The sequence below is a fragment of the Diabrotica undecimpunctata genome, chromosome 6 (assembly GCF_040954645.1).
Source record: "Diabrotica undecimpunctata isolate CICGRU chromosome 6, icDiaUnde3, whole genome shotgun sequence".
Classification (NCBI taxonomy): domain Eukaryota; kingdom Metazoa; phylum Arthropoda; class Insecta; order Coleoptera; family Chrysomelidae; genus Diabrotica; species Diabrotica undecimpunctata.
In genome coordinates this window covers 101,949,749-101,975,713 of record NC_092808.1, presented here as the reverse complement: position 1 = coordinate 101,975,713, position 25,965 = coordinate 101,949,749, and the positions used below count along the sequence as shown (strand labels likewise).

Below are 25,965 nucleotides of genomic sequence, written 5' to 3'. Positions count from 1 at the left end.
AAAAAATTGGTAAAATGAGTACGATTACAGTCGAAAAAGTATAACTACTATCAACAGAATGAAGTTAATTTAGTCACGCATGTTTTCCATTACATTTATTTAAAATAAAAATACTTGAGAGTGATCTTGTGAAGCCTGTAATAAAATCGGTGACCTGGACCACATCTTTTTTGATTGTTTAAAATAAAGAGCTCAATCTAATAACTTTTAAAATTAAACATTGAAAGCCCATTAGTATACTGTATCTTCTTGCTTTAGACAGAAAAGAAATTTACGATTGTTTGCTGTCTTTCGTCGACAAACCTTTGTTTATACCTGATGTCTTTCCTTAATGTATGTATACCTATCTATCCGAGGCCTACCTTTTATCGTTTATAAAAATGCCCTCATCGGCCCCTGGGCGAAAAGAGTGTAATCCCTGTCTAATTCTTGTATTGTATCTGTTTTTAAAAATGTGTGTCTGGCTGTGTGGGTATTTACCTTAAAGCCAATAAAAAAAATTAAACATTTCACAAAAATACAGTTTTAGAACCACTAGGAATGATGTAGATGACAAAAAAAATATAGCCGTAACAAATTGGAGGTATGACTAATTTATAGAAGGCTAAGAAGAAGAAGAATTGATGTTAAATAAATGTGTCGTATAAATAATAAAAAGTGTTATTACGCAGGGTAAAATGCTGGGGTTCTTCTGAAAAGATATTTCAATGAGATAAATTTGCATAACCGCTCTCGTGAGATACCCCAGAATAAGGACACAAAAATGTTATCCAGGATCAAATACTCTCTCGGTCCTGGAATCTGACCATTTTTCATAACATTTACGTGTTTTTGAAACGTTGAAAACCTATGCACAAATGTATGGCATCTAAAGAATAACCTAAATTGCAGAACAAATGAACTATAAGTACATAGAATGAGATATATAAAGAAGACACGACCGACGTCTTCTTCTTCTTCTTCTAATGGCGCTACGTCCCTTTGTGAGTCTTGGCCTGCTTAACAATGTTCTTCCATTCTGCCCTGTCGGATACTTTCCTTCGCCACTGCCTGATGTTCATGGTTTTAAGATCCCTCTCTACGTCGTCTATCCATCTTTTACGGGGCCTTCCTCTTGTTCTGTTTCCTTGGGGCTTCCATCTCTGGACTACTTTTACAGGTCGATTATCTGGCATTCTTTCTAGGTGACCAAGCCAGTTTAGTCTTTGTGATTTTACAAATCTGACAATATCTGCGCTCTGCATTAGTTCATCCAGCTCGTGGTTCATTTTAATTCTCCACGAACTATCGCTGCATTGGGTTGGTCCAAATATCTTCCTTAGTATTTTGCGCTCAAATATTCTCAGTTGATTTTCATCAGTGGTTGAGAGGGTCCACGTTTCACATCCATATGTGACCACTGGTCTAATTACTGTTTTGTAGATTCTCAGCTTAGACTCACGATTCAGTAACTTACTTTTCATTAAGTCTTTGTATGCATAAAAGCACTTATTACCGCTAAGAATCCGTGCTTGTATTTCTTGCCTGATGTTGTTGTTGTCATTTATTATTGAGCCTAGGTAGGGAAAAGTGGAGGCATATTTGTAGGTATGGTTGTCTACCTTCAGACTCTCATGTTCATTCGATTTTGTGCACTCCATATATTTTGTTTTGCTTTCATTTATATATAGACCAAACGTAGCAGCTTCTCGTTTCAGTTCTATAACTTTTTGGCTCAATACCCTTTTGTTGCGGCTTATTATGGCAACATCATCCGCATATGCGCATATTTGCATAGATCTTGTATTAATATAGCCGTTTACATCCAGTTTTCTAACAACAGCTTCTTAAGTTAGATTAAAAAGTGTTGTTGATAAGGCATCCCCTTGTCTAACTCCATTTTCAATATCAAAGGCCTGCGTCATATCTCCATCTATCCTCACCACAGCTTTGGAACCCTCCAGAGTCATTCGTATAAATTTAACCAACTTATTGGGTATCCCTAACATAGATAGTTGCTTTAACATCTTTTGTCGATCTACTCCATCAAACGCCTGTTTGAAATCGATATACAAGTTGTAAATAGGTATGTTATATTCAACACATTTTTCATGTATACCTCTTAACATATGTATTTGGTCTATAGTTGACCTCTTTGGTCTGAAGCCACATTGGTATTCACCAATAATCTCCTCCGAAAACGATTCCAGGCGGCTATATATAATTCCTGATAATATCTTGTAGATGACATTTAAAACTGTTATGCCCCTATAATTTTTGCAGAGTCGTTTGTCTCCCCCTTTGTACATAGGAAGTATGATTCCCACTTTCCAATCTTCTGGGATGATTTCTAGTGTCCATATGCGGTCGATTAGTTTATGGATACGCCTCCATAGCGCATGTCCACCATTCTTTATCAGTTCTGCAGTTATTCCATCTGTGCCAGGTGCTTTGTTATTTTTTAGATGTTTTACATTACACGACCGACGTATCGCCGACAATATGATCATAATAATTAAAATAGTAATTGACTCTATAGAAATGGCACAAAGATGGATAATGAATAAACTGATTGCTACAACATAACAAGTTAGTGGGAACATGAAAATATCAGATATTAAAATGATGACAAATGTAATACCCGACGAGCATATCATCATTAATAGAAGCAATAAAACTAGTGAATACACAAAAATATCGAAAGCATGAAATGAAAATAGGCAGATAAACAGATACAGTTGCATCTGTTTAAATCTCTGCCTATCTTCATTCCATTCCATTTAAAACCATTTCGGTCTTAAGAACAGAAATAGTAATAACAGTTTCATCTACTAAATTAAAAAATAGCAGGAGTAATATGGAGATGGACAGAACACTTAGGGAGAATTATAAATAACTGGTAAATAAGTTATTTGATTGACACGTGATGTCAGCAAAGCGTGTGATGGTCACTAAATACGATGGTCGGATGATTTGAAAAAATAAATCAGTACAAATCAGAATCTTCTAGTTTTAGAATATCATCGCTTATGGGAGACTATGTATATTACTATTTATTCCCAAATGAATTTGTTGAGCTTTGTATAGTTCGACGTGTCCCTTCTATTTATATCACATACTTTGTATGGCGGTAAACAAATTAAATTAATTAAATAATGTAATTATTTTAAAATTTATTTGTGAACAACCTTACTAAATTAATAAACTTTTTTCAATAAATGAATGTAATTCTCACGGGTTTTATTTAAATGGTTTACTGAAACACTAAGATAGTTAGTATTTCAATTTACGCACAATGATTTGCTTAGTTACCGTAGTTATTTCATTAATAATTTCAACAATGGCACAAATTTCTGTTCCAAATTGCCCTCAAGTCACAGCTATACAAAATTTAAACTTGTCCGCAGTAAGTATTTTTTTCATATTTAGTTTTTATTTTTTGTCAAAATTTACCTCAAATAAAAGGTATTTTTAGAATTACTATACTAGTAAGACAATGCTTTAGAGATCAAAAATATAATACGCACCATTGTTATCAGCGGTGGCCCTATTTGCGTTTTTGCTAATAACATTGGTTATTTTTTGTCGCAGTGGAAAAGACAGGTTTAAAATGAAAGAACGCCTGTACAGATGTAGTCGTGTAAAGTTCGGCAATAAATGTTCGTCTTGCATATATTTGATCGGTATTAGGTACATCTATAAATTATTTGAGCATTTATTGTAGCTATGTTCAGTAATGAAAAAAATACTGTTAGTGTTTATTGCTGGCCCTTGCAACAGAATATTCGGATCTTAATTGATCCACCATATCCAACCCGCCTTTTGTGGAAATATAAAATGTTATAATATCGGATTTGTAAGCTTCTTGGGTCATCACATCTATTCCATCATTATCATATAGAGTTGAGAGCATAAAAACATTTTTATTTCTTTTTCGGAACATAACAAGCTAAAATACAATTGTTTCCGTCTTTTCCAAAACCGAACATGCTACTGCACAAAGGTCGACTTTTTAGTTAAAGTATCATTTCGAAAATACCGAAGAACACTACGAACACATCAAAAGGGCGATTCATTTAGCAGCAGAAGAAGCACTGGGGAAATGTGACGAAAATCATAAAGCAAAAAAACCATACTGGTGGGATGAAGAAATAGAGAAGGAAATTAAAGATAAACGTCGGAAATACCAAACATTCTTAACAACAAAAACAGAAAACGATAAAACAATTTACAAAGAAGCACAAGCCAAAGTAAGAAAAAAGAACGAATCATGGGAACAGAACTGCCAAAAGATCAACACCTACATAGGAGGTAGAAGAAGCACAGAGAGTTGGAGATTGATTAAAAGTATGAGAAATAATAAGAAAAAAGACGTTATATCACCGATAACAACAGAAAAATGGGAAGAATATTTCAAAAAATTACTAACAGAACAAAGACCAGAATTTGCTAATATGGAAGACAACACGATAGGTATACGTATAAATTCATCACCATTACAAATTAGTAAATCAGAGATGGAAGAAATAACCAAATCCCTGAAAAATGGAAAACCCCCTGGTCCTGGTGATATCCCTGCAGAATTAGTGAAAGCCGGTACAGACAAACTCCAGGAACAGTTAAGGAAACTCTTTCAAGACTGCTTGAATGGAGCCGAATTACCAAAAGAGTGGAAATTATCTATCATGTCAACTATCCACAAAAAGGGCAGCAAGGATCAGTGTGAAAATTACAGAGGAATTGCGGTAAACAGCACAATAAGTAGGATGTATGGGAAACTTATTAAGAACAAAATAGAAAATGACTATAGAGATTACGAAGCAGAGGAACAAGCTGGTTTTAGAGCTGGGCGATCCACAGTAGACCACCTGTACTCTATTACGCAAGTTATTGAAAAAAAAAACAGCCGTCAATAAAGAAGTTCACCTGATGTACGTAGACTTACAAAAAGCATATGACAGTGTACCCCTAAGTAAACTATGGTCAACCCTACAGCAAACCAACATTAAGCATGGTCTCATCAAAGCAGTCCAAAGTCTGTATAATGGAACGACTGCAAAATTAAAACTGGATCAAGGATATCTGAAGGATTTAAGGTCACGAAAGGACTAAAGCAGGGTTGCTGTATTTCGCCTACCCTTTTCAAAATTTTTCTGGAACAAGCACTCAAGCTGTGGAAAAGAAAATGTAATGGCATGGGAATTCCTCTCAATGACGAGACTACACTGTACACCTTATGTTTCGCTGATGACCAAATACTGATTGCTCAGGATCATGACGACTTGAGTTACATGACTCGGAAGCTAATAGAAGAATATAACAAATGGGGTCTCGAAGTCAACATTAAGAAAACTGAAGCCATGTGTATTGGAGGGACAAAACAGTCCATTATATTAGACGATGGGGTAGAAATTAGAAACTGTGATGAATACAAGTACCTGGGTATGAAGATAACTCAAGATGGAACACTCGATGCTGCTATAAAAGACAGAAACATACTGGGTAGAAAAGCCATATCCATGATGAACGGAATTCTGTGGGACCAAACAATATCTAAAGCGAACAAACAACTCATATACAACACCATACTTAAAAGTGTAATCACATATGGCAGCGAAGTTTGGCAAATGAAACAAAGAACAGAGAAACTGTTACTAGCAACAGAAATGGACTTCTGGAGAAGAGCAGCAGGAAAATCAAGAAGAGATCGGATACCAAATGAGAGAATACGTGAAATGATGGGAGTCAAGCATACAATAGTTGATGACATAAAAACAAAACAGTTAATATGGTACGGCCATGTACAGAGAATGCCAGATGACAGGATCCCAAAACAGATTTTGACGTGGACACCACAAGGGAGAAGGAAAAGAGGAAGGCCGAGAAAAAGCTGGAGAGAGGGAATTGAAAAAGAACTAGAGGAAAGAGAAATCCCTCCAGGCCTATGGCTGAATAGAGAAGAATGGCGGTTAGGAGTCGGAAGGCGTCGGAGAACGCTGTAAACCGATAGTAGTAGTATCATTTGGCAACCGACATGGACCTTATGTATGGTTTTCAACACAAATTTCCATATTGTGCGTATAAAATGTCGTGGTGTCAGCTAAGCTGTATATTTTTATGCCATAGTTGGTAGGTGAGTGAAGATGATTTACAACGTATGCTGCACCAATTTAATATAACCGCCAGAAAATTTAACATATTAATTTCCCCAAAAAAGACAAAATGCATGGTTACAACAGCAAATTTACTAAGATGTAAATTGGAGGTGGAAGGTCAGATAATAGAACAAGTGATGAAGTTTAAATATCTAGGCATCACATTATCTAGCTACGGAAAGCTCGAAACCGAAGTGGAAGATCAAGTGAATAGAGCAAACAGAGCCGCAGACTGCCTAAATGAAAGAATATGGAGAAATAAAAATATCGGGAAAGAAACGAAAGGCAGAAATTTCCAAAGTCATCAGACCAATAATAACATACGCGGCAGAAACAAGACCTGACCCACAGAGGACAAAAAGGATGTTAGAAACAGCAGAGATGAAAACACTTAGAAAAATTGATGGTAAGACACTATGGGACAGAGCTAGAAGTACATATATACGACGTAGATGCAAGGTGAAGAACATCAAGAATTGGGTAAGAAATAGAAGAGTAGAATGGAATGATCATGTAAACCGAATGACAACAAATAGAGTAGTAAAGACGGCAAGAGACGGTTCCCCAATAAGAAGACGATCAGTAGGAAGACCACAAAAACGATGGAACGACAACTTACTGGAGGCACATTGAAAAACAGACAGAGTCATGTCTATATAAAAAGAAGAAGAAGAAGAAGAAGTTAGTAGGCTTATTAGCAATGTATTGCCTAAAGCGGCACCTTCCACGAAAACTATTAAGTATTTCATCTATCGTTACATACATACTCTCAAATGCTATAATTTGAAGAGCATGCCTTTACAAATTGATCGAATATTTTGCGAATTGAAGCTAAATTATCATTTTTGGCTCTTCCTTTTCTGCTAGTTATATCATCAAATCGTAAAGCCCGAAGAAAAACATGAAGTCTTTGCTCCGACATTACAGCAGCTGCAAAGTATTCTGATGCCGTACCATCGATAATCCACAATTCCGAAGTGGTCAAGTGCTGTCCTTTTTTCACTCCCGCCATATGTAAGTCTCAAAAATAAGCAAATTTCATCAAAATCAACTGGTGGAGATTCTCTAGATCGCGAATAAGATTCCAGTTGTTCCTATTTCTGTTTCGTAAAATTAACAATTTGTTCCATGACTAAGTCAGGAAAAAAGAATTTCCATGAATCTAAAATGGTATGATTGAGAATATGATAGAAAAAAAGAAGGAGGAGATACAGCGTCAGGCTGAGAATAGGGCATTCGAATCAAATTTTTGTGGACACTACAAAGAACTGTGAGAAGAAGGAGTAAACATGCATTATCTACTGGAAATGGAAAATTTTGGGGACATTTGATGGCTCTTCAAATTAAGATGTGGAGTTCTATATTTGAATGATCGACCTGGTAGAAATGATAAGAAGGTTTTGCTCAATGTGTAACACGAAGGAAAGGAAAGATGTGATACATTTTGTGGGAAAATGTTCGGTGTTGAGACATATTAGGTTAAAGTGGTTGGGTAGACATGAACTTAGGAACAGTAGAGTGGAAGTAGTTACTATGATGAGACAGGGAAAGGCTGAGTTAGCAGGTTATTGTAGGGAGGCGTATAGGTATGAGTTAGTGAGCCTATTTAATTACTAAATCTATTAGCATGGTGGTATTTCAAAAGGATTAAAATATTAAAATTAGTATTATTAATTTGTTTGCGAATAGCTATTATCTTTTTATCTGTCTTGTCTATCTGGACTATCTTGTTATTATTATTATTATATCAACAGCTTTCACCCCCTCTAAGGGACACATTCAATCATTTTAAATGCAATATATACCTTACTGTTATACTTTGTTATTACTGTTTAGTCTAGTGCGAAGTGCTACTTAGTAGGATATACACATTTAGTTTATTACTAACATTTATATGAATATTTACTTAATTTATTTTTTATTAATTTTAATGAACTTGTTAGATGTAATGAGCCTTAGTGTAATTATTTGTATATTAATTAGGGAATAATATTAGTTTGCCAACCCTCCTGATGGCATGTGCCAAGGAGAACAAATGTCACTAAAAGAGAAAATTTGTATTTTTTTTAATGGGAAATAAAAAGACAATATTGATTGATTGATTGATTGATTAGTTTTTTATTGTGATGAGTGTAGACAATACCTATTTATGAGATATAGTACGTAAATCTTTCGGCTGCATATAAGTAATATATATTGAACTGCGCTTTCTTAACCACCACTTTCTGACCACTGCTGTGGTCAAGGCCATCTGTTGATCATTATGTCTCTGTTAGTGCCTTTGTCGTTATGTGAATTCCATAATTACCCGATCTTACCTTACTATTATGGGAATATAGGTATAGGTACGTGACTTTCTACGATTAAAGCTTTTACCGAATGAATTTCTTAAATACACACACTGAAAAATGATTCATGTAATGTAAAAACTGTTACTGACAAATAAATATGTGCTCTGACGGCGAAGATAGTCCTACCATGAAATTCAAACTTGGCATCGTATTAATTTCATGACATCCACGTCATAGACCTATCTCACAAGATAAAAAAACAAATTACCTGGAAGGTATATGATCGGCTAAAAAACACTACCTTCAATGGAAGCTGTTAGTCACTTTTCTTTTTTAACAGGAGTATCAGTAGCAACAGTTAAACATATTATGCGCGAGAAAAAACTAACGAATGGTTTTTGGTAAACCTCCAACTTTAAATAAATGCTAACGAAAACCTGTTAAGTAGGATGAAGCCCAAAAAATCCTCCGCAGAACTATACATTATTTTTTCTTTGAAAATAGGGCTCCCACTCTCAAATCTACGTGAATTATTATGAAAAGCATTACAAGATCTTAACTTTTGATATACAAAACAATGCCGGAATTGCATGTTAACAGATAGGGACGAAATTATATTTTGGCAACGTAATTATCTACGCTCAATTCGGAAATATCGAGCGGCAAAACGAAACGTTTATTACCTCGACATACTGTCACCAAAGTTTGGCATGATATAGTAACAAATGCACAACAAGCCTTTGTTTATGAACATTTATTGACAAGATTGCGAACCAGCGTCTATCTGTCGCTCGTATTAGCAGCGATACTGGTTTTCTGCAAACTGGTGTTCTTGTTTTTATATCGAATAAAACTGGTAGTCTTTTTTATTGAGCCTTGATAACAAAGACTGTAGGAATTTGATCTGAACCAACATTAGCCTCAGAGTACGTTTTCGTACGTTTAACAGCATTATAATATCTCCTGAAAAAAAGTATTTATTATTACAGACGGTTAAGTACTACCTACTAAGGTAAAAAAACAAGTTAATTTTAACTTTGCACGTTCATGTTCAAAATGATTGTCTTGGATATCTTAACATCCTGATCTTAAACAAAACTTTATTCTAAGGTTATTCAACATATATAGTGTAACTAATCTAATGGTAGAATGGTGACTTCTTTGAACGTCATCATCTCAAATTTGTGTCATTATCAAGTTCGTACTTACAAGCTAGCTTTCTTCTTTAGCTAATTTGAATCGTTGTCTCTCCAACCTTTACATATCTTGCAGCTTTAATCACAAGTTCTCTTTTGTCCAATCTTTATACATCCTCAATATATGTTCCACAATTAAAAAACCATGTTCCTTTCAGTCATATTGCTAGAAACTATGTCCTCCTCCTCCTCCTCAATCTTTTCTCCTTCCTAAGGATGTAGTGGCGTCATATAATTTGTTTGACGATTTCTCTCCAATAATCTCTCTCCTGTGCGTGTTGTTTTGCTTCGGAGAATGAGTAACCAGTCATGTCCTTTATTTGGTCCGACCATCGTACTGGAAATATTCCTCTGGATCTCTTACCCGCTAAGTTACCTTCAACTATCATTCGCCCCATGTCTTATCTTCTTCTAGTTATATGTCGAAAATATCTCCATATACCAGTCGAGCGCCCTCTTGACATAGGAAACAGCAAGCTAATCAACTTCATCAGCATTCAAGTATTGGCATCCTAGCTAGAGTTTAACTAGATTAAGGTATGCACAAAAGATCTCTATAGATCGAAGTGCGGTGAAGCTGCATGGCCTTAACGACCTTATATAATCTAATCTAACTATCGATCTACAAATTATTGAATGTTTACTGTATTTTTATTAAAACATACATTTTTCGACATCTGTTTTAGTTTTTGGGGAAGTGGATTGAACAAAAACAATATCCAGTACAAGCCGAACGTAACAGCAAATGCATTTATAGTACGTATTCACTAGATAAGGAGGGGGACGTTATTTTTGTCAGAAATATAACAAATATTAAGTAAGTATTTTAGTTTTCCTTATCCATTTATATACCTTATAAAATTTAAAAGTGCTCTATGTATTTAAATTTAACGAAAAAATGGTAAATACTTCTGAATAAATTCAGACAAAATTAAGTTATCATTTTGAGACTACCTTTATACAACTACAAATATTTTTAAAGATTGTATATTGACATTTTAAAAGTACAGAAATAGAATTAATTAAAAAAATGCAAAATAAATTTTGCATCAAATGGTCCATGATACACGATGCTTATGTGCGTTGGGACAGTCATCTTGTATCTTGAGCCAAGTACAAAGCAAAGGTTACTTTTAAAAAATGCACTCAGTTTCAAGAATATTTAGATTATTTAAGGCATATTTTTATTACAAATTTTTTATTAGCATAAAGGTTATGTTAACATAACCCCCATAAAATGAAAACGTAACATATAGAGCAAAATGCAGTTTGTATATGTGTATATCGTTGACATGCCTTTTAGATAATTTCCATCGTTTTCTGTTCTTAGCTATCAGCTTCCAATCTCTGATTCTCATCTCTCTTTCATCACTACATCTCTCTATTTCTTCTTGGTCTTCCTCTCTTTTTTGTCCTCAGATACTCTCCAAACAATATTCTTGCCTAGTCTATTACCTTGCATTCTTTCTAGACGTCCGAGCCATTCTAGTCTACGTTTTTCACCACTTTTGTTATTGTAGAGTTAGCATCCAATTGGTACACTTCTGCACTAGTTCGTCTTCTCCATTCTCCCTCTATTACTTTTTTACCAAACATTCTGCTAAGTATCTTTTTTTCTCATGCTTACAATGTGTTCTGTATGGTTTTGTCCATAATCCATATCTCGGCAGCGTATAGCGTTGTGGATCTAATTATAGTTTTTTATACTCTTATTTTTGTATTATGAGATATATCTTTGGCCTTAATTATTTTGCTAATGGCTCCAACACATATGTTGCTCTTGGTCAGTCTCAGGTCGATTTCAGTTTCTTCCTTACATGTCTGATCAATAAGAGTACTTAAGGACATATATTCATCTACCTTCTCGAATTTTACAACTGATCCATTCTTCAATTTAAAGAAGCTCATGGTGTTTATTTCTTTTTTGCTCGAGATTTGCATGTACCTGGATTTCTTAATACTAACTTTCAGTCCCATTTTAAAGCTTTCCTGAATCAGTTTTTTACTGTACTTGTCAGTTATTTTCCATTTCTTGCAATGAGAATCACATCATTAGCGTATGCTAAGCATTGGTGCTCTTTGTGTTAAATAGTGCCGGACCTATTTATCCCACAAACCATTAAATTTTTTTCTAGAACTATAGTGAATAGCCAGGTAGACAACGGGTCTCCTTGGCGAACACTTTTTTTCATTTCGAATTTTTCTGAGACTGTACCATTGCATTTTACAACGGAAATGGTTTTTCTAATTGTCATTTTTACCAATCTTACTATTTTTTCTGGCACTTAAAATTCTTTTAGCGTTTCTATTAATTTGTTTCTGTCTAGTGTATCGTAGAAGGCTTTGTAATCAATGAAAAGTACTTGTGCTGAAATGTTGTATTCATAGTAATTGATCAGGATTTGTTTTAGCATAAAAATTGAATCGGTTGTTGATCTTTCCTTGCGAAATCCTCCCTGGTATCCTCCTAGATTCTTCTCTACATATATTTCTAATCGTTTTTTAATTAGTATAGCGGGCACTTTGTATATTACCTCTAACAAGGATATTCCTCTATAGTTTGTGCATTTAGTTTTATCTCCCTTTTTGTGTATAGTAATTATAATGGACTTGTTCCATTCTTAAGGCATTTCTTCGGCCTCCCAGATTTCTAGTAGTAGCTCACTAAGTTGGTTTGTTAAAGCTTCTCCTCCATATTTTAAGTTATCTGCCACAATGTCGCTCTCCCCGGGACTTTTTTGATTTTTCATATCTTTTATTATTTCTTTAATTTCTTTCCACCTTTCCACCTTTAACATATTTGGTCTTCGTCCACCATCAGGTTTCCTTGTTTGTCTTTTACATTCATCGTTCTTCTCTGACACCCAGTTTTAATGTATTTAATTTAGCTGTTGTGGTTCGAGCCATTTCTGGGGAGCAATCGCCATTGTTGATTTTCAGGGAACCCAAGTATACAAATATATCTACTACTTCGAAATTTGCCACTTGTTATATTTGTGGTAGATTACTATTTGCTCTGTCTTGATGTAATATTTAGGTGGCCTTCACATGTTCAAGTTTCCTGTGTCATACTGGTCTGTTCTATATTTAGGATGTCCAGTTGGTAGACTCGTTCTTCTCAACATCTTACATCACCCAGTCGATCCATAGCGTCAAATATTTTGCATAGTATCTTTATTTTAAAGATGGATAGACAGGATTCATTTGATTTGTTTAGATCCATACCCCTGACCCATATGGTATTACGGAAATATCAGTCATATGGGAATATGGGTAGATAACACTTCATTGTATAAAATCTTCTTTTCATATGTCCAGATAGTTCTTGAAGGAGATCAGTAAAACATAACTTCTATAATAAACAAATTTTTAAAGAAATTTGCAAAATGGGTAAACATAAAAATACAATACAAGACTATATGCGGCACAGAAGAAGACATCGAAAAATAAAGTGGTGTGGTACAAAAAAAATCATTTGAGTTAAAATAATTTTGTTTTAAATTTTATTTTTACAATGTAACTTAACTTAAATTTTGAATATTTTAAGAACTGATGATGTATTTAACGTCGAAGGAAAAGCAAAATGGACTGGATCTAACACAAGAGAAGGAATATTTTTCTTAACATACTATAATCCTGGTAAATATACTTTTTTTAAATACTTTAATTGGGAATTATTATAATCAAACACGTTTTTTTTTAATTTACGTCTTGGTGAGATAAAACGATCAGTACCAGCGTTGTTTAACATTAGAATAGACTAGAATAATAGAATTATACTAGATTATATTGTTAATATAATATACATATTAATATAATATTATATATATATATGTATGTATATATATATATATATATATATATATATATATATATATATATATATATATATATATATACGTATATATGTATATTATGTTCCGAAAGATTTCCGCGGTTAATACAATTATACCTAGAGCTAAGATTAATACTATTACAAGAATTAATATTAAACCGAACAGTCTTCCGTATTGAACGGCGTCGATTATCATTACGCCGAATTTTCGACATCCTCTTTGATGTCTCCTTCAGGGCTTCCGAGTGCTGTCTCTCGAGCCCCCAGACACTACGACATTGATCACTAACCAATGCATTACTGCTACTGGGAACAGAGGACGATTCATTGATACCGTCGATGGTGAGGTGGTTTGGATGGAGTTTGGCGTTGGGGTTAGTGTGGGAATTGGCGCGGGAGTTGGCGCGAACGAAGAGGTCTCCAAGTCGATGGTAACCGTATGCCGTTATCCCTTTAATTGAGGCAATTTGACCTTTATTCCATTTCTATGGCTTCTCGGATAATTCTTGGTTTATAGAAGCGAATGGGGCCTATGGTTTTGGAGTTTTCAAAATCAATTTTGTGGCCTGTATAAAGATGATGTTGATCTAGAGGAGTTGATCTTCTTCTAAGGAAGAAAAACTTTCATATGATGAGTATCTGAGTCTTTGAATTGAGATTGAGTGGGAGATTGATGTCTGTGGATGCTCCTATTGATGTGATTTTCGCGGTAACTTTTTGGATGAGGTCTTGTTTTAAGCTAGAGAGCTCAGCGGGTCTATTTGCATCATCGCAAAGGCGTATTGATCTGGAGACAAGTGTATTAATGACTGAATTAATTTGTGAAGGTAAATGATGAGAGTTGGCATGCAAGTAACGATTGGTATTGGTGGGATTCGATAAACAGAGTGATGAAAACCTTGGGATTGGTTTTTCTTTATGATAACCTTTACAAATAATATAGATGAATCAGTTTCCACCTCGAATGACGATTGTATCGTCAACATATCGTAGCCAACATGTAGGTTTGAGTATTAATGTGGAGACTGCTCGGGTCTCGAAGTCTTCCATAAAGATATTGACAATTGCTGGAGATAGTGGGGAGCCCATTGGGGCACTTTTTATTTGTCTGTAGAATTGATTTTGGAAGATGAAATAAGTGTTGGATATACAATGTTTAATGAGAGATAAGTGGTCTTGCTGCATACTGCATTTAATTTTCAGGATGTCTAGAGTTTCGTCTATAGGAATGTTTGTAAAGAGTGAAACGATATCGATATCGTTCGATAAAATGAAAAGAACTTGTGACGAAGGATGAAGCATTTTCGGCAAGAGGTTGTAGAGTTTTGGTCGAGTACTTGGCCAATGGTTGTGTAGGACAATTATATGCACTGGACGACTGTAGGACGACTTCTCACGAGTATTTAGATATAGTTTTATGTCAATTTAATCAATAATAATAAGATTTAACAGTTTATTAATGTAAACTTCCTAATGTAATGCAACATTCTGAAAACTAATCCAGCAAAATCACTTATCTCTCATTAAACATTGTATATCCAATACTTATTACATCTTCCAAAATCAATTCTACAGACAAATAAATGGTGACTTAATGGGCTCCCACTCTCTCCAGTAATTGACCAATCTTCCAATATTTTTATGGAAGACTTCGAGATCCGAGCACTATCCACATCAATGCCCAAACCCACATGTTGGCTACGATATGTTGACGTTACATTCGTCATTTGGCCTCATTTTAAACTCGTCTGAATGGTATACATCCTAGTATCCGGTTCACGATAGAGATGGAAACTAATTCGTCTCTACCGATTCTTGACGTTATCATAAAGAAAAACCAATCCAAAGGTTTTCATCACTCTGTTTATCGAAAACCCATCCATACCAATCCTTACTTGCATGTCAACTCTCATCATCCACCTTTACCAATTAATTCAGTAATTAATACTCTTGTATTCATATCAATACGCCTTTGCAATAATGCAAACAGATCCGCATCAAAGGTTTCACTGACAAAATCGACAAAATTCTTTAATCAAGAGGAATAAAGACAATATTTACCGCCAACAAAAACTTTCATCTCTTGTCCGATCAATCAAAGACAACATTCCAAATAAACAAGGAGTTTATAAAATTTATTGTGCGATCCTATATAGACCAAACACATCCTAAAATCCAAAATAGGATTTATGAACATTCCATTTCTGTTCGCAATTCCAATTTAATTTCAGCTTTAGGTCAACACCATCTTCATACAAGTGACAAAATTGATTTGGAAAACTCCAGAACCGTAGCCTTCATTCGCTTCTATAAACCAAGAATTATCCAAGGAACCATGGAAATGGAAAAAATGTCAAATTGTCTCAATACAAGAGATGACGGCATACGGTTACCTTCGACATGGAGAACTTTTATAAAAAAATATCACTAATGTCTAGAGCCTGACCCACTACTCTGAGCCGCGTAATGTAGGTTGTCTATTATGAATTTGAATCGGGGAAATTACTGACAGACGTCCGACATCGGATAATCTTTTTTTACTAAAATAGATGTTATAATATTTATTTTTTTTTTCCAAAAACGAATTGTGATTATAACATACAATTTTAGTTCTATCATGTAATGATTTAATGACTCCCTTTTTAACATTTATGTTGTGATTTGATTTATAATTCAGATATATGTTCATGTGCGCAACAAAAAATATTAAAAGCCAGAGCTTTTCCAGGAACTAACCATCATTTAATAAATAATTTTTATATAACTGTGCTGAATAATGTATTTCGAAACGGGGAAATTATTCATTTGTAGATATTACAAAGAAAAGGTCTCTAAAACGTTTTTATGCAAGTCAAAAAAATCACATTAAAAGGCATGAATGAATCAAATATGTAGCACCTTTTTTGTAGATGTATTATTCAAAACAAACTGAAAAGTTATTACTATAAACAGGGATCTGTATAGCTGTGGCTATGCTTGACTTAAATAAAACAACGATTAGATAGAAAAAAAATCACAAATTTCATTAAAATTATCTATATTTTTTAAATGTTAATATAATTTGATACATTGATTTGTATAAGTATGTAATATTATATATATAATTAAGTTTTTATATAAATAAATAGTCTATATATAAATGTACCATTAAATAAAACTTTGAAAACAATTAGGACCAAATTACAAAATGATAGATTAAACTAGAACCAATTTAAATGTATCAGCTATAACGGAACTGTTGACATTATCTACTAACAACACTTATTTTCATCTAAACAATGATTTTTATAAACAAAATTTTTGGGCTATGCTTTAAATCCATTATTAGCTAATATATTGATGGAAGACTTCAAAACAAATATTCCTAATCAAAATTTAAAGCCCACAATATGTTGGAAATATGTAGATGATCTGTTGGACACACTTCTGATTAATATAAATAAAAGGTAAAAAGGAGCAGTCAATAAAACTTACAATGGAAAAGAAATAAAATAAATCGTTGCCTTTTCTGAATGTTTTAATCTCAAAGGAAAATAGTGGATATGAGGCTCATGTATACAAAAAACTAACACATATGAACATTTATCTAAATTATAAATCAAATCACAACATAAATGTTAAAAAGGGAGTCATTAAATCATTATATGATAGAACTAAAATTGCCTGTTCTAATGACAATTCGTTTTGGAAGAAAAATAATTATTAACATCTATTTTAGTCAAAAATGATTATCCGATGTCGGATGTCAGGCGTAAGTCTGTCAGTAATTTTCCCGATTCAAATTCATAATAGGCAACCTACATTACGCGGCTCAGAGTAGTGGGTCAGGCTCTAGACATTAGTAAAAATATCGTCCGCTTCATCCGCCAATCAAAATCCTACTGTCGGAAATATTCGCGCCAACCCCCGTGCCAATCCCTGCGCCAATCATCACTCTAGCCCCAACGCCAACCTCCACCCAAACCACATCACCATCTAAATGGTCCGTCCTCTGTTCCCAGTACCAGTAATGCATTTATTAGTGATCAGTGTAGTGGTGTCTGGGGGTTCGGGAGACTGAGACCTCGGAAGCCCTGAACAAGACATCGAAGAGAATGTCGAAAGCTCGGCGCAATCATAATCGACGCGTTTTAACACGGAAGACTGTTGAGTTTAATATTAATTCCTGTGATAATATATATTAATCTTATCTCTGGGTTTAATTGTACTAATCGCGGAAATCTTTCGGAACATATATACATACATACACACACACATATATATATATATATATATATATATATATATATATATATATATATATATATATATATATATATATATAGAAAAAAGGAGTACGACCGTCAATCCAATATAAACTAAGGTACACTCGAAGAGTGGTGGGTTTATCGGTCAAAGTGGAGAAATAAAAGACAAAGACGATGGCTACTTCATCTATTTATTGAAGACGTTTCGCTTTCTGCTCAGAAAGCATCATCAGTTCATCTTACAAAGACATGTAGCAGTCAGTGATGTAAAAAATATGAAAAAGCTTACAAAGCTGGACATTCAGAGTTAACGTTGTATATAACAATTAATTGAAACTAGGTAAAGTTTGCAATTTGACAAAATTAGCACAGCAAAAGAACATGTGGTAAAAATACATGTATATATAAAAAAAAATTTTATAAAAACTTAGTAAAAAACATTAAGGTTTATTTTAAAGTGTAAAGAACTAGAAAGATCATTAGATTGCACTTCCAACAAATTTATTTAAAAATTATATTTTAAATATAATATAAATAATATTATAAATAATATAAATATATTAAAATATAATTTTTAAATAAATTTGTTGGAAGTGCAATCTAATGATCTTTCTAGTTCTTTACACTTTAAAATAAACCTTAATGTTTTTTACTAAGTTTTTATAAAATTTTTTTTTATATATACATGTATTTTTACCACATGTTCTTTTGCTGTGCTAATTTTGTCAAATTGCAAACTTTACCTATAATTAATTGTTATATACAACGTTAACTCTGAATGTCCAGCTTTGTAAGCTTTTTCATATTTTTTACATCACTGACTGCTACATGTCTTTGTAAGATGAACTGATGATGCTTTCTGAGCAGAAAGCGAAACGTCTTCAATAAATAGATGAAGTAGCCATCGTCTTTGTCTTTTATTTCTCCACTTTGACCGATAAACCCACCACTCTTCGAGTGTACCTTAGTTTATATATATATATATATATATATATATATATATATATATATATATATATATATATATATATATATATATATATATATATATATATATGTATATATATATACATATATACATATACATATATATATATATATATATATATATATGTATATACGTATATATATATATATATATATATATATATATATATATATATATACATACATTGCTCACTATCTTTTTTTACTTGTTGTTAACTAATATTATTTGTTTTGTAGTCATAAATGTACCTTATTGGATTTTGGGCACAGACTATGAAAACTATTCCGTAGGTTATTCTTGTGGTAAGATATCTGGAAGTTATGAAGGTAAGTAATAATATTAATAGGGTATAGCATTAATTGTTTTCCTCTCTTGTGTTATTATCTAACTAAGTGGTTCCCAAACTGTGCCTCGCGACCCCCTGAGGGCACGGAATGATTTCTCCAAAAAAAATATAGTTTTTCTTCTCGTTGGTTGGTAGAGCCAGACTTTGCTTGAAACGGAAGAAGATTTCTGATAGAACTCCATGCGAAATTGTGGATCTTAACCAGTCGATCATATAAACCGCTCACATATTTGGGAAGTGTCTCTTGGTGCGCCTCTATGCCTGGTAGGTTTCCATGTAGGAGGTCGATGGGAAGCTTAATCTCTCGATCAGTCGATAGCATTGATGGAGTTTAACCAATTGCTTCATGTTAAGAGCTTCGGTACATTAGCAGAAATAGATGCTCCAGTTTGTCCAAGGGAAAAACAGAAAATGAAAATCAGAAAGACTTCCTCTCTAATTTTCATGTACAAACAGAGACAGGTAGTTGTTGATGGTCCAGTTATGTTTTGCAACTAGTGCTTAGAATCGCGAATACTCACCTGTCGCGAAAACATATGGCTGGCCTTCGCTTGAATCCTCGGGAAAGTCCGAAATTCTCGAAGGTCACTTTGTTATCGGAGTTTGGCGCCGGAGAGGCTTCCGAATTTTTCTAAAGCACAGGATATGAATTAGAGCTATTTGACTTACAATATTAAAAAGCTTAATATAAAAACAACAATAATACTGTACAAATAGAAGATATATGATAAAAAATATTACCTGACAAAAGAGAGGATTTTTAGAAGTTTGAATTCAAGAATATGCAAAATATCATATTGACAGGATTAGCGATCAGGTTGAACATTGCTTAAGTGTAAAAAGCATATGAAGAACTACAAGACGAATGGACAAAAGGAAGAAAATAGAATACCAAGACAAGCTCTAGAATGGCAATCCCCGAGGAAGACCAAAGAAATACTGGAAAGAAGGAATCGACCAGAAAATAAGAAAAAAACCTGGATCAAATTAAACTAACTTAAAACAGATATTATGTTACCGAAAATTAACAAAGAAAATTAATACAAAATACTTTCATTTTACTCCTCCATTTAAAAACTTTATGCCTCTGCAATTTTGTTCTCGGCCAACCGCTAACGTTCAATTATTTCTATTTTAAAATATCTCTGACGTTCTTTTGTTGACGTCAAAATCTCTAGCTAAAACTCATTTCTTTGTACTGCTTCCATGGAATCAAATGTTCCGACAATCTTTCCTATCTCTTTTTGACTGTTAGAATATACTTGGTGACGGTTCTTCAGATGAATGATAAAATGTTTTGTACTTCAAAATCCAAAACTTATCTACTGCAACTTCGCAAAATCAGCATTCATAGTAGAGAAACTGCTACTTTTTATACTCTCATTCACAAATTACTTTTACACTGTTAAACGTTCCGGCACTAGTTCACTTGTCAGGATTGGATGTTCTTTCTTCTACGATCAGCAACAGATACTCTTTGGCGCTTTCAAAATCTATCACCTATCCAAAATCTCCTTCCACTCTCCCTTTGCAACCAATCATCTTTTAGTCTTTCAAAAACACCCACTTCCCGAGTTCTCAAGAAATTTCTCAAATTTCTCATTTTTGTTTTCGATAAACAAATCCAACAATGGAACCTGTACAATTAACTTTCTCTAAATTTCCCAGAGGTTTTAAAATCGATACGAAAAACAATAGAAACCGTTAATCGCTAGTAAAAGGACAGCAAGAGTTCTTTTTTTTTTTTTTTTTTTCAAAGTCCACGTTTCCATGCCATAAAGCAAGATGGACCATATGTAGCACTTGACCATTCTGTAGCGTATTTCGAAATTTAGGTTTTAATTACATAGGAGCGGTCTGAATTTCGCAAAAGCTTGTCTTGCCATTTGTATTCGGGTTTTTATCTCTTGTTGTGGATCCGATTGGTCATTGATTGTGGTGCCAAGGTATTTAAAAGTTTTCACGCGTTTTATGCGATCGTCATCTATGCATACTATCGGGTTTTCTGGAGGGTTTCTGCTGATGACCATATACTTCGTTTTCAAAATGTTAATTTTGAGGCCATATTTTTTACCTATGGTATTCACCCTATCCAGTAATAACTGCTGATCTTCCAAATTATCAGTTATAATCACTGTGTCGTCCGCATAGCGTAGGTTGCTAATTGGTATGCCGTTTACCTTAATGCTTAATTCCGTGTCTTCTAATGCTTCCGCAAATATATTTTCAACATATAAATTAAAAAGCATCGGAGAGAGTATGCAGCCTTGGCGGACACCTTTCCGGATTTCCAAATTCATCCGTATATTGGTATTGATCAATCCTCACCTTTGCCATTTGGTTCCAGTATAGATTCTGAATAATTCTGATCTCCTTCTGGTCAATGTTGGCCCTATGTAGTAGTTCCATCATGATATCATGTTTAACATTGTCAAATGCCTTCTCGTAGTCGATGAAGGTGAGGTAGACATCTTTTCGTTGATCTAAACAGTTTTGTATTAAGGTGTTCAAACATAAAATTGCCTCTCTTGTTCCTAGTCCTCCCTTAAAACCGAATTGTGTTGACCCGCTAAGTTCTTCTAGTATCTTGTACATACTTGAGTGTAATATCCTAAGGAAGGGATCATCACAAAGGATGACTGCAGCCATTCTCGCGGAATGTAACCAGTATCATAAATTCTATTGAACAGCTTTACCAAGATTTCGATATTCTCCTCGTCTAGTAGTTTTATTGCTTATATATTAATTTCATCTGGACCTGTTGCTTTATGCATCTTTGTGGTTCTAACTGCATATTCTATTTCACTTCGCATTATTGATGGCCCTGATAAGTTTTCGGAAGGAAGTTTGCGCGTTGGTTGTGTTGGTCTTTCGTCATTAAAAAGTCTTTCTGCGTATTCTTTCCACGCCATTGCTATCTACTCTTCTGACTCTATGTATTCGTTTGTGTCGTTACGTATTCTTGTTCTGTGGTGGCTGTTGTGTATATTCGATATTTCTTTGATCTTCTTATGTAGTCCAAAACTATCTCCTTTTTCCTGCAATTGTTCTATTTCGTTGCACCTTTCCACCATCCAACGTTCTTTTGCTTTCTTAATTTTCTGGCGAATTTCTTTGTGTATCTGTTTGTATTTGTCTTGATTACGTTGTTGTTTATGTTGCCTTCGCTTTTTCATTAGATCCATAATTTCGTCCGTCATCCATTCGTTATGCTTTCTCTTTCTGATCTGTGTTTTAACTTCCCTGTTTACTGCCAGAATCGTTCCTTTAATATTATTGATCATCTCTTCGATATCATCATTTAGTTCTATTATTCGCATTCTTTCATTAATTTGATTTGCATAACTCTTCTTCAGATTTTCGTCTCTCATCAGCTCTCTTGTATTTATAGGCGTGCTGGTGTTTGTATTTGTTCTGTAATTTTTGCTAGTTTTAACCTCACATCTGCTATTAGCGGATTATGATCGGATGCAATATCAGCACCTGGATATGCTGCGATTCTTTTGATAGCGTTACGAAATCTTCTGTTTATTAAAACGTAGTCAATTTGGTTTCTAATTATTCGATTTGGACGTGGACTTTGAAAAAAACATCTATCAACAAACTTGAAGCATTTGAAATGTGGTCATTGAGAAGAATGATGCGCATACCTTGGGTGGATAGAGTTCGAAACGATGACGTCCTTAAGAGAGCCGGCGTGAAAGAGAACTCTTTGAATTAATTACTATTTAACTGGGAATAAGCCACAATTAAAGGTTAAAATACGTTTATTGGCGTTTCAATTTCCACTTCGGAAATCGTTGAATTAATTAAAAAACGCAAGATTGGTTACCTTGGGCACATATTGAGAGGAGCAAAATATGAAATACCACAGTTAATCCTACAAGGGAAGATCGAAGGTAGGAGAGGAGCCGGCCGCAAACAATTATCCTGGTTAAGGAATATTCAAGAATGGACAGGAATACACAATACAGGCGAGCTGTGTCACGCCACCAAGAACAGAATTCTAGTAATGAGATAGTCGCCTACGCACTTTGGTGTATGGCATGTTAAGAAGAAGAAGAGTTCTATCTTATATTTCTCCATGTAAAATCCCATCAGAAAACGCTAAGGTTCATTCTGGTAATTTTTTGAGCGTTTTGTGGTGGGGGTAGAATAGTTCGTCGGCTCGTGCCGTATGATACATCATTGGAAAGGAGAGGAGATAGCGAGTATGTCCAATTGAAACGTGTTATGTATGTTATGGACTATCTAGCAGACAACATACAAGAGTTACAAGAGATAGTAAATAATATTAATACAGTGGGAGGGTATACTCTCAATATTAACATCGCAAAAACGAAATGAATGGTAATCAGCACACAATTCCATATGCAATCACAGATCTTGGAGCTACCTACTACCATTGATTAAAAGCTAATATATGTGTAGTTCTTAATCAATGCTACTACTAATACTAATCATAAAAGTCATCATGTGCTGAAATAAGTTCTTCGGCTCGATGTTTTACGTTTACTACGTTAACCTTCGGTAATAATCGTCAATAGTCCATTTGTGTTATTTGTCAACATTACCGGAATTGTCTAATTTTCTCTTTTTATGATGTCAATAACTTCGTTTATTTATTTCGCTTAATACATATCAATTATTTTTTTTTCTGGAAGTAAACGTATTTTTAATCATTTTTCTATAGATTCATATTTGAAAGCTTTTAGTCTCCAGTATAAGGGAATGCCAAAGACATAGTGTTGGAGTAAGCGTTCATGAAGTGGGGATTTCATATCTACCATATCTTGTTACTAATTTCTCGAAACTTACAAGGTCTATCAAACTTGACAATCTGCATCCCATTTCTTCGAACTTTTTTGTCGAATATCGCCTATCCAACATTTCGTTAACAATTTCAATTCCAATATTTTTTCAATTCGGTGGGTATCAAAACTATTTGCAATAAGTTAATGTGGAAAAAAACACGTGTACATACTTTAAACATTCGGTACTTAAGTACTTATCCTTGCCAGATAAAATCTGCAAAAGAACGCCAGTATACCCGGTACAAAGTGATAGTGCAAACAGATCCTTAATTTTAACCTGAAAATTGATCATTATAATTGTTACCGTTTATGTTGTTCTAGAAAATCTCTGGCTACAAACAAGATCTTCAAATCCATCACCAGACGTTATAAATGCTGCTCTCAACGTCGTAAAATACAACAACCTAAATACTGATCTGTTAATATCTATAGATCAGACGAATTGTAGCAACGTTCCTGCGCAGGTTATTTGAAAAATTTATATTAAAATCTTTAATGTGTGATTTTTTAAATGATTGTATAATTAAACGTATACATAATTAAGTTTTTGTTTCTATTATTTTTAAGGATGCACCTTACTTAACCCTTCAGTACCTGTTACCGGTTTGATAGACTGGTACATGATTATTTCGTTTTGGAGAATAGTGGTATTGTAACGAAAAAACTAATTTCGACGTATCCCATATAACGATTACATATCTCATAATGATGACGCGTACTTTCTTTTTTAATTTAAGGACATAAACCAGAATCTTAGAGCGGCTTAGAGTATTTTTTTAATATACCACTGGTAGCAAAGATCTAATCAAAAATGATATTTTCGAAATATTGTTTCATTGTTGGATGATTGAGGGTTATCTGGGGATGGTTGTGAAGTGGATGATTGAGGGTAACCTGGGGATGGCAGTGTGACTTGATTTTGGGACTTGGATGATTGAGGGTTACCTGGGGATAATTGTGAAGTGGATGATTGAGAGTAACCTGGGACGGCAATAAGACTTGATATAGTGTGACGATTGCTGTGAGTTAGATAATTGAGGGTTACCTGGGGATGGTTGTGAAGTGGAAAGAAGTATGTAGACCAAACAATGAGAAATTTACAGAAGTTTCTAGAACATTCGATAAGGTAGAAGAGAAGATCAAACAGTTAGAGAACTTGATAACCAATATAAAAGTGCTACCACCAGTTAATGCAATAGTTTTAGATCCTGTAGTGAAAGAAGAATCACTGAGAGACAAAACGACACATCATCTGACACATCTTATATACTAAAACGCTAAGCCCTTTTCTTGTCCACCACTTTACTCAAAAACCATATTAGATAATTAAAATATTTTTTCGGAATATTATTAGTATTACGTATGAGATTGTCAAGATATACTTTTGGTACAAAAATTCACTTCCGGTTTTGAGATGATCGGAAGTTAAAATTTACTTTAAGTTTTAGACCCCACAATGTATATATGGATCGAAAGGTCTCGTCGAGACGAATCTAAATATGTACTTCCGGTTGCGATCCGACACCGGAAGTGACCCGAAACGCGCATAAAACGTCAAGATAGAGCAAATCTGACACCGGATTCGTGATCAGCATGCAAAATTAACTGCTAAATGATATCCATGTCGACATTTGATGAACTAAAAATTGCATTCCGGTTTTGAGGTCGACTTCCGGTTTCGTTTTTTTATTAGTCAAATCAATAGAGAATTCAACGTAGAGTTCAAAAATGTAAGTTCACGAAATTATCATTTATAGTTTTTGAGTTATTGATAAAAATATTTTTACTTCCGGTCATTGTATATATTGAATATTTTTCTCGCAAAATAAAAATTTCATTTAAAAAACTCGATGTCGAGTTGGTCCGCTAGTATCGTGCTAAAAACTGAATGGTCGCACGTCACGCGGCCGCTAACAATGCTCTTGGGACACGGCGAAATACCATCGAATATCAGCCCTGTCCCTGTACGCGGAGCTCTACATTAATCGACCAACGGTCCCTAGCTATTCGTGGGAATAAATATGAAAACACGAACGTGCAAGGTAAGCACGGTCTATAAATGTCAAAAACTCGACCATTGTAAACCAACCCTACTCAAATTTCGTCAAAAAGAT

General features: G+C 34.1%; 1 protein-coding gene across 1 annotated transcript; it reads left to right on the top strand.

The window, feature by feature from the left end:
* Positions 1-3,241: 3,241 nt before the first annotated feature.
* Positions 3,242-24,390, top strand: LOC140442756 (apolipoprotein D-like). Its single transcript, XM_072533730.1, has 5 exons — positions 3,242-3,385; positions 10,308-10,438; positions 13,169-13,260; positions 18,928-19,017; positions 24,173-24,390. The coding sequence occupies exons 1-5, from the start codon at positions 3,275-3,277 to the stop codon at positions 24,322-24,324; spliced, it is 576 nt and encodes a 191-aa protein (XP_072389831.1). The 5' UTR covers positions 3,242-3,274; the 3' UTR covers positions 24,325-24,390.
* Positions 24,391-25,965: the final 1,575 nt, after the last annotated feature.

What these genes read in the sequence shown, in the direction of transcription:
- LOC140442756 (XM_072533730.1), top strand. Translation starts at nt 3,275, where the DNA reads ATGATTTGCTTAGTTACCGTAGTTATTTCATTAATAATTTCAACAATG. An exon ending in CTTAACATACTATAATCCTG is followed by an intron (nt 13,261 to 18,927) that starts GTAAATATACTT and finishes TTTGTTTTGTAG; the next exon opens with TCATAAATGTACCTTATTGG. An exon ending in GATATCTGGAAGTTATGAAG is followed by an intron (nt 19,018 to 24,172) that starts GTAAGTAATAAT and finishes ATGTTGTTCTAG; the next exon opens with AAAATCTCTGGCTACAAACA.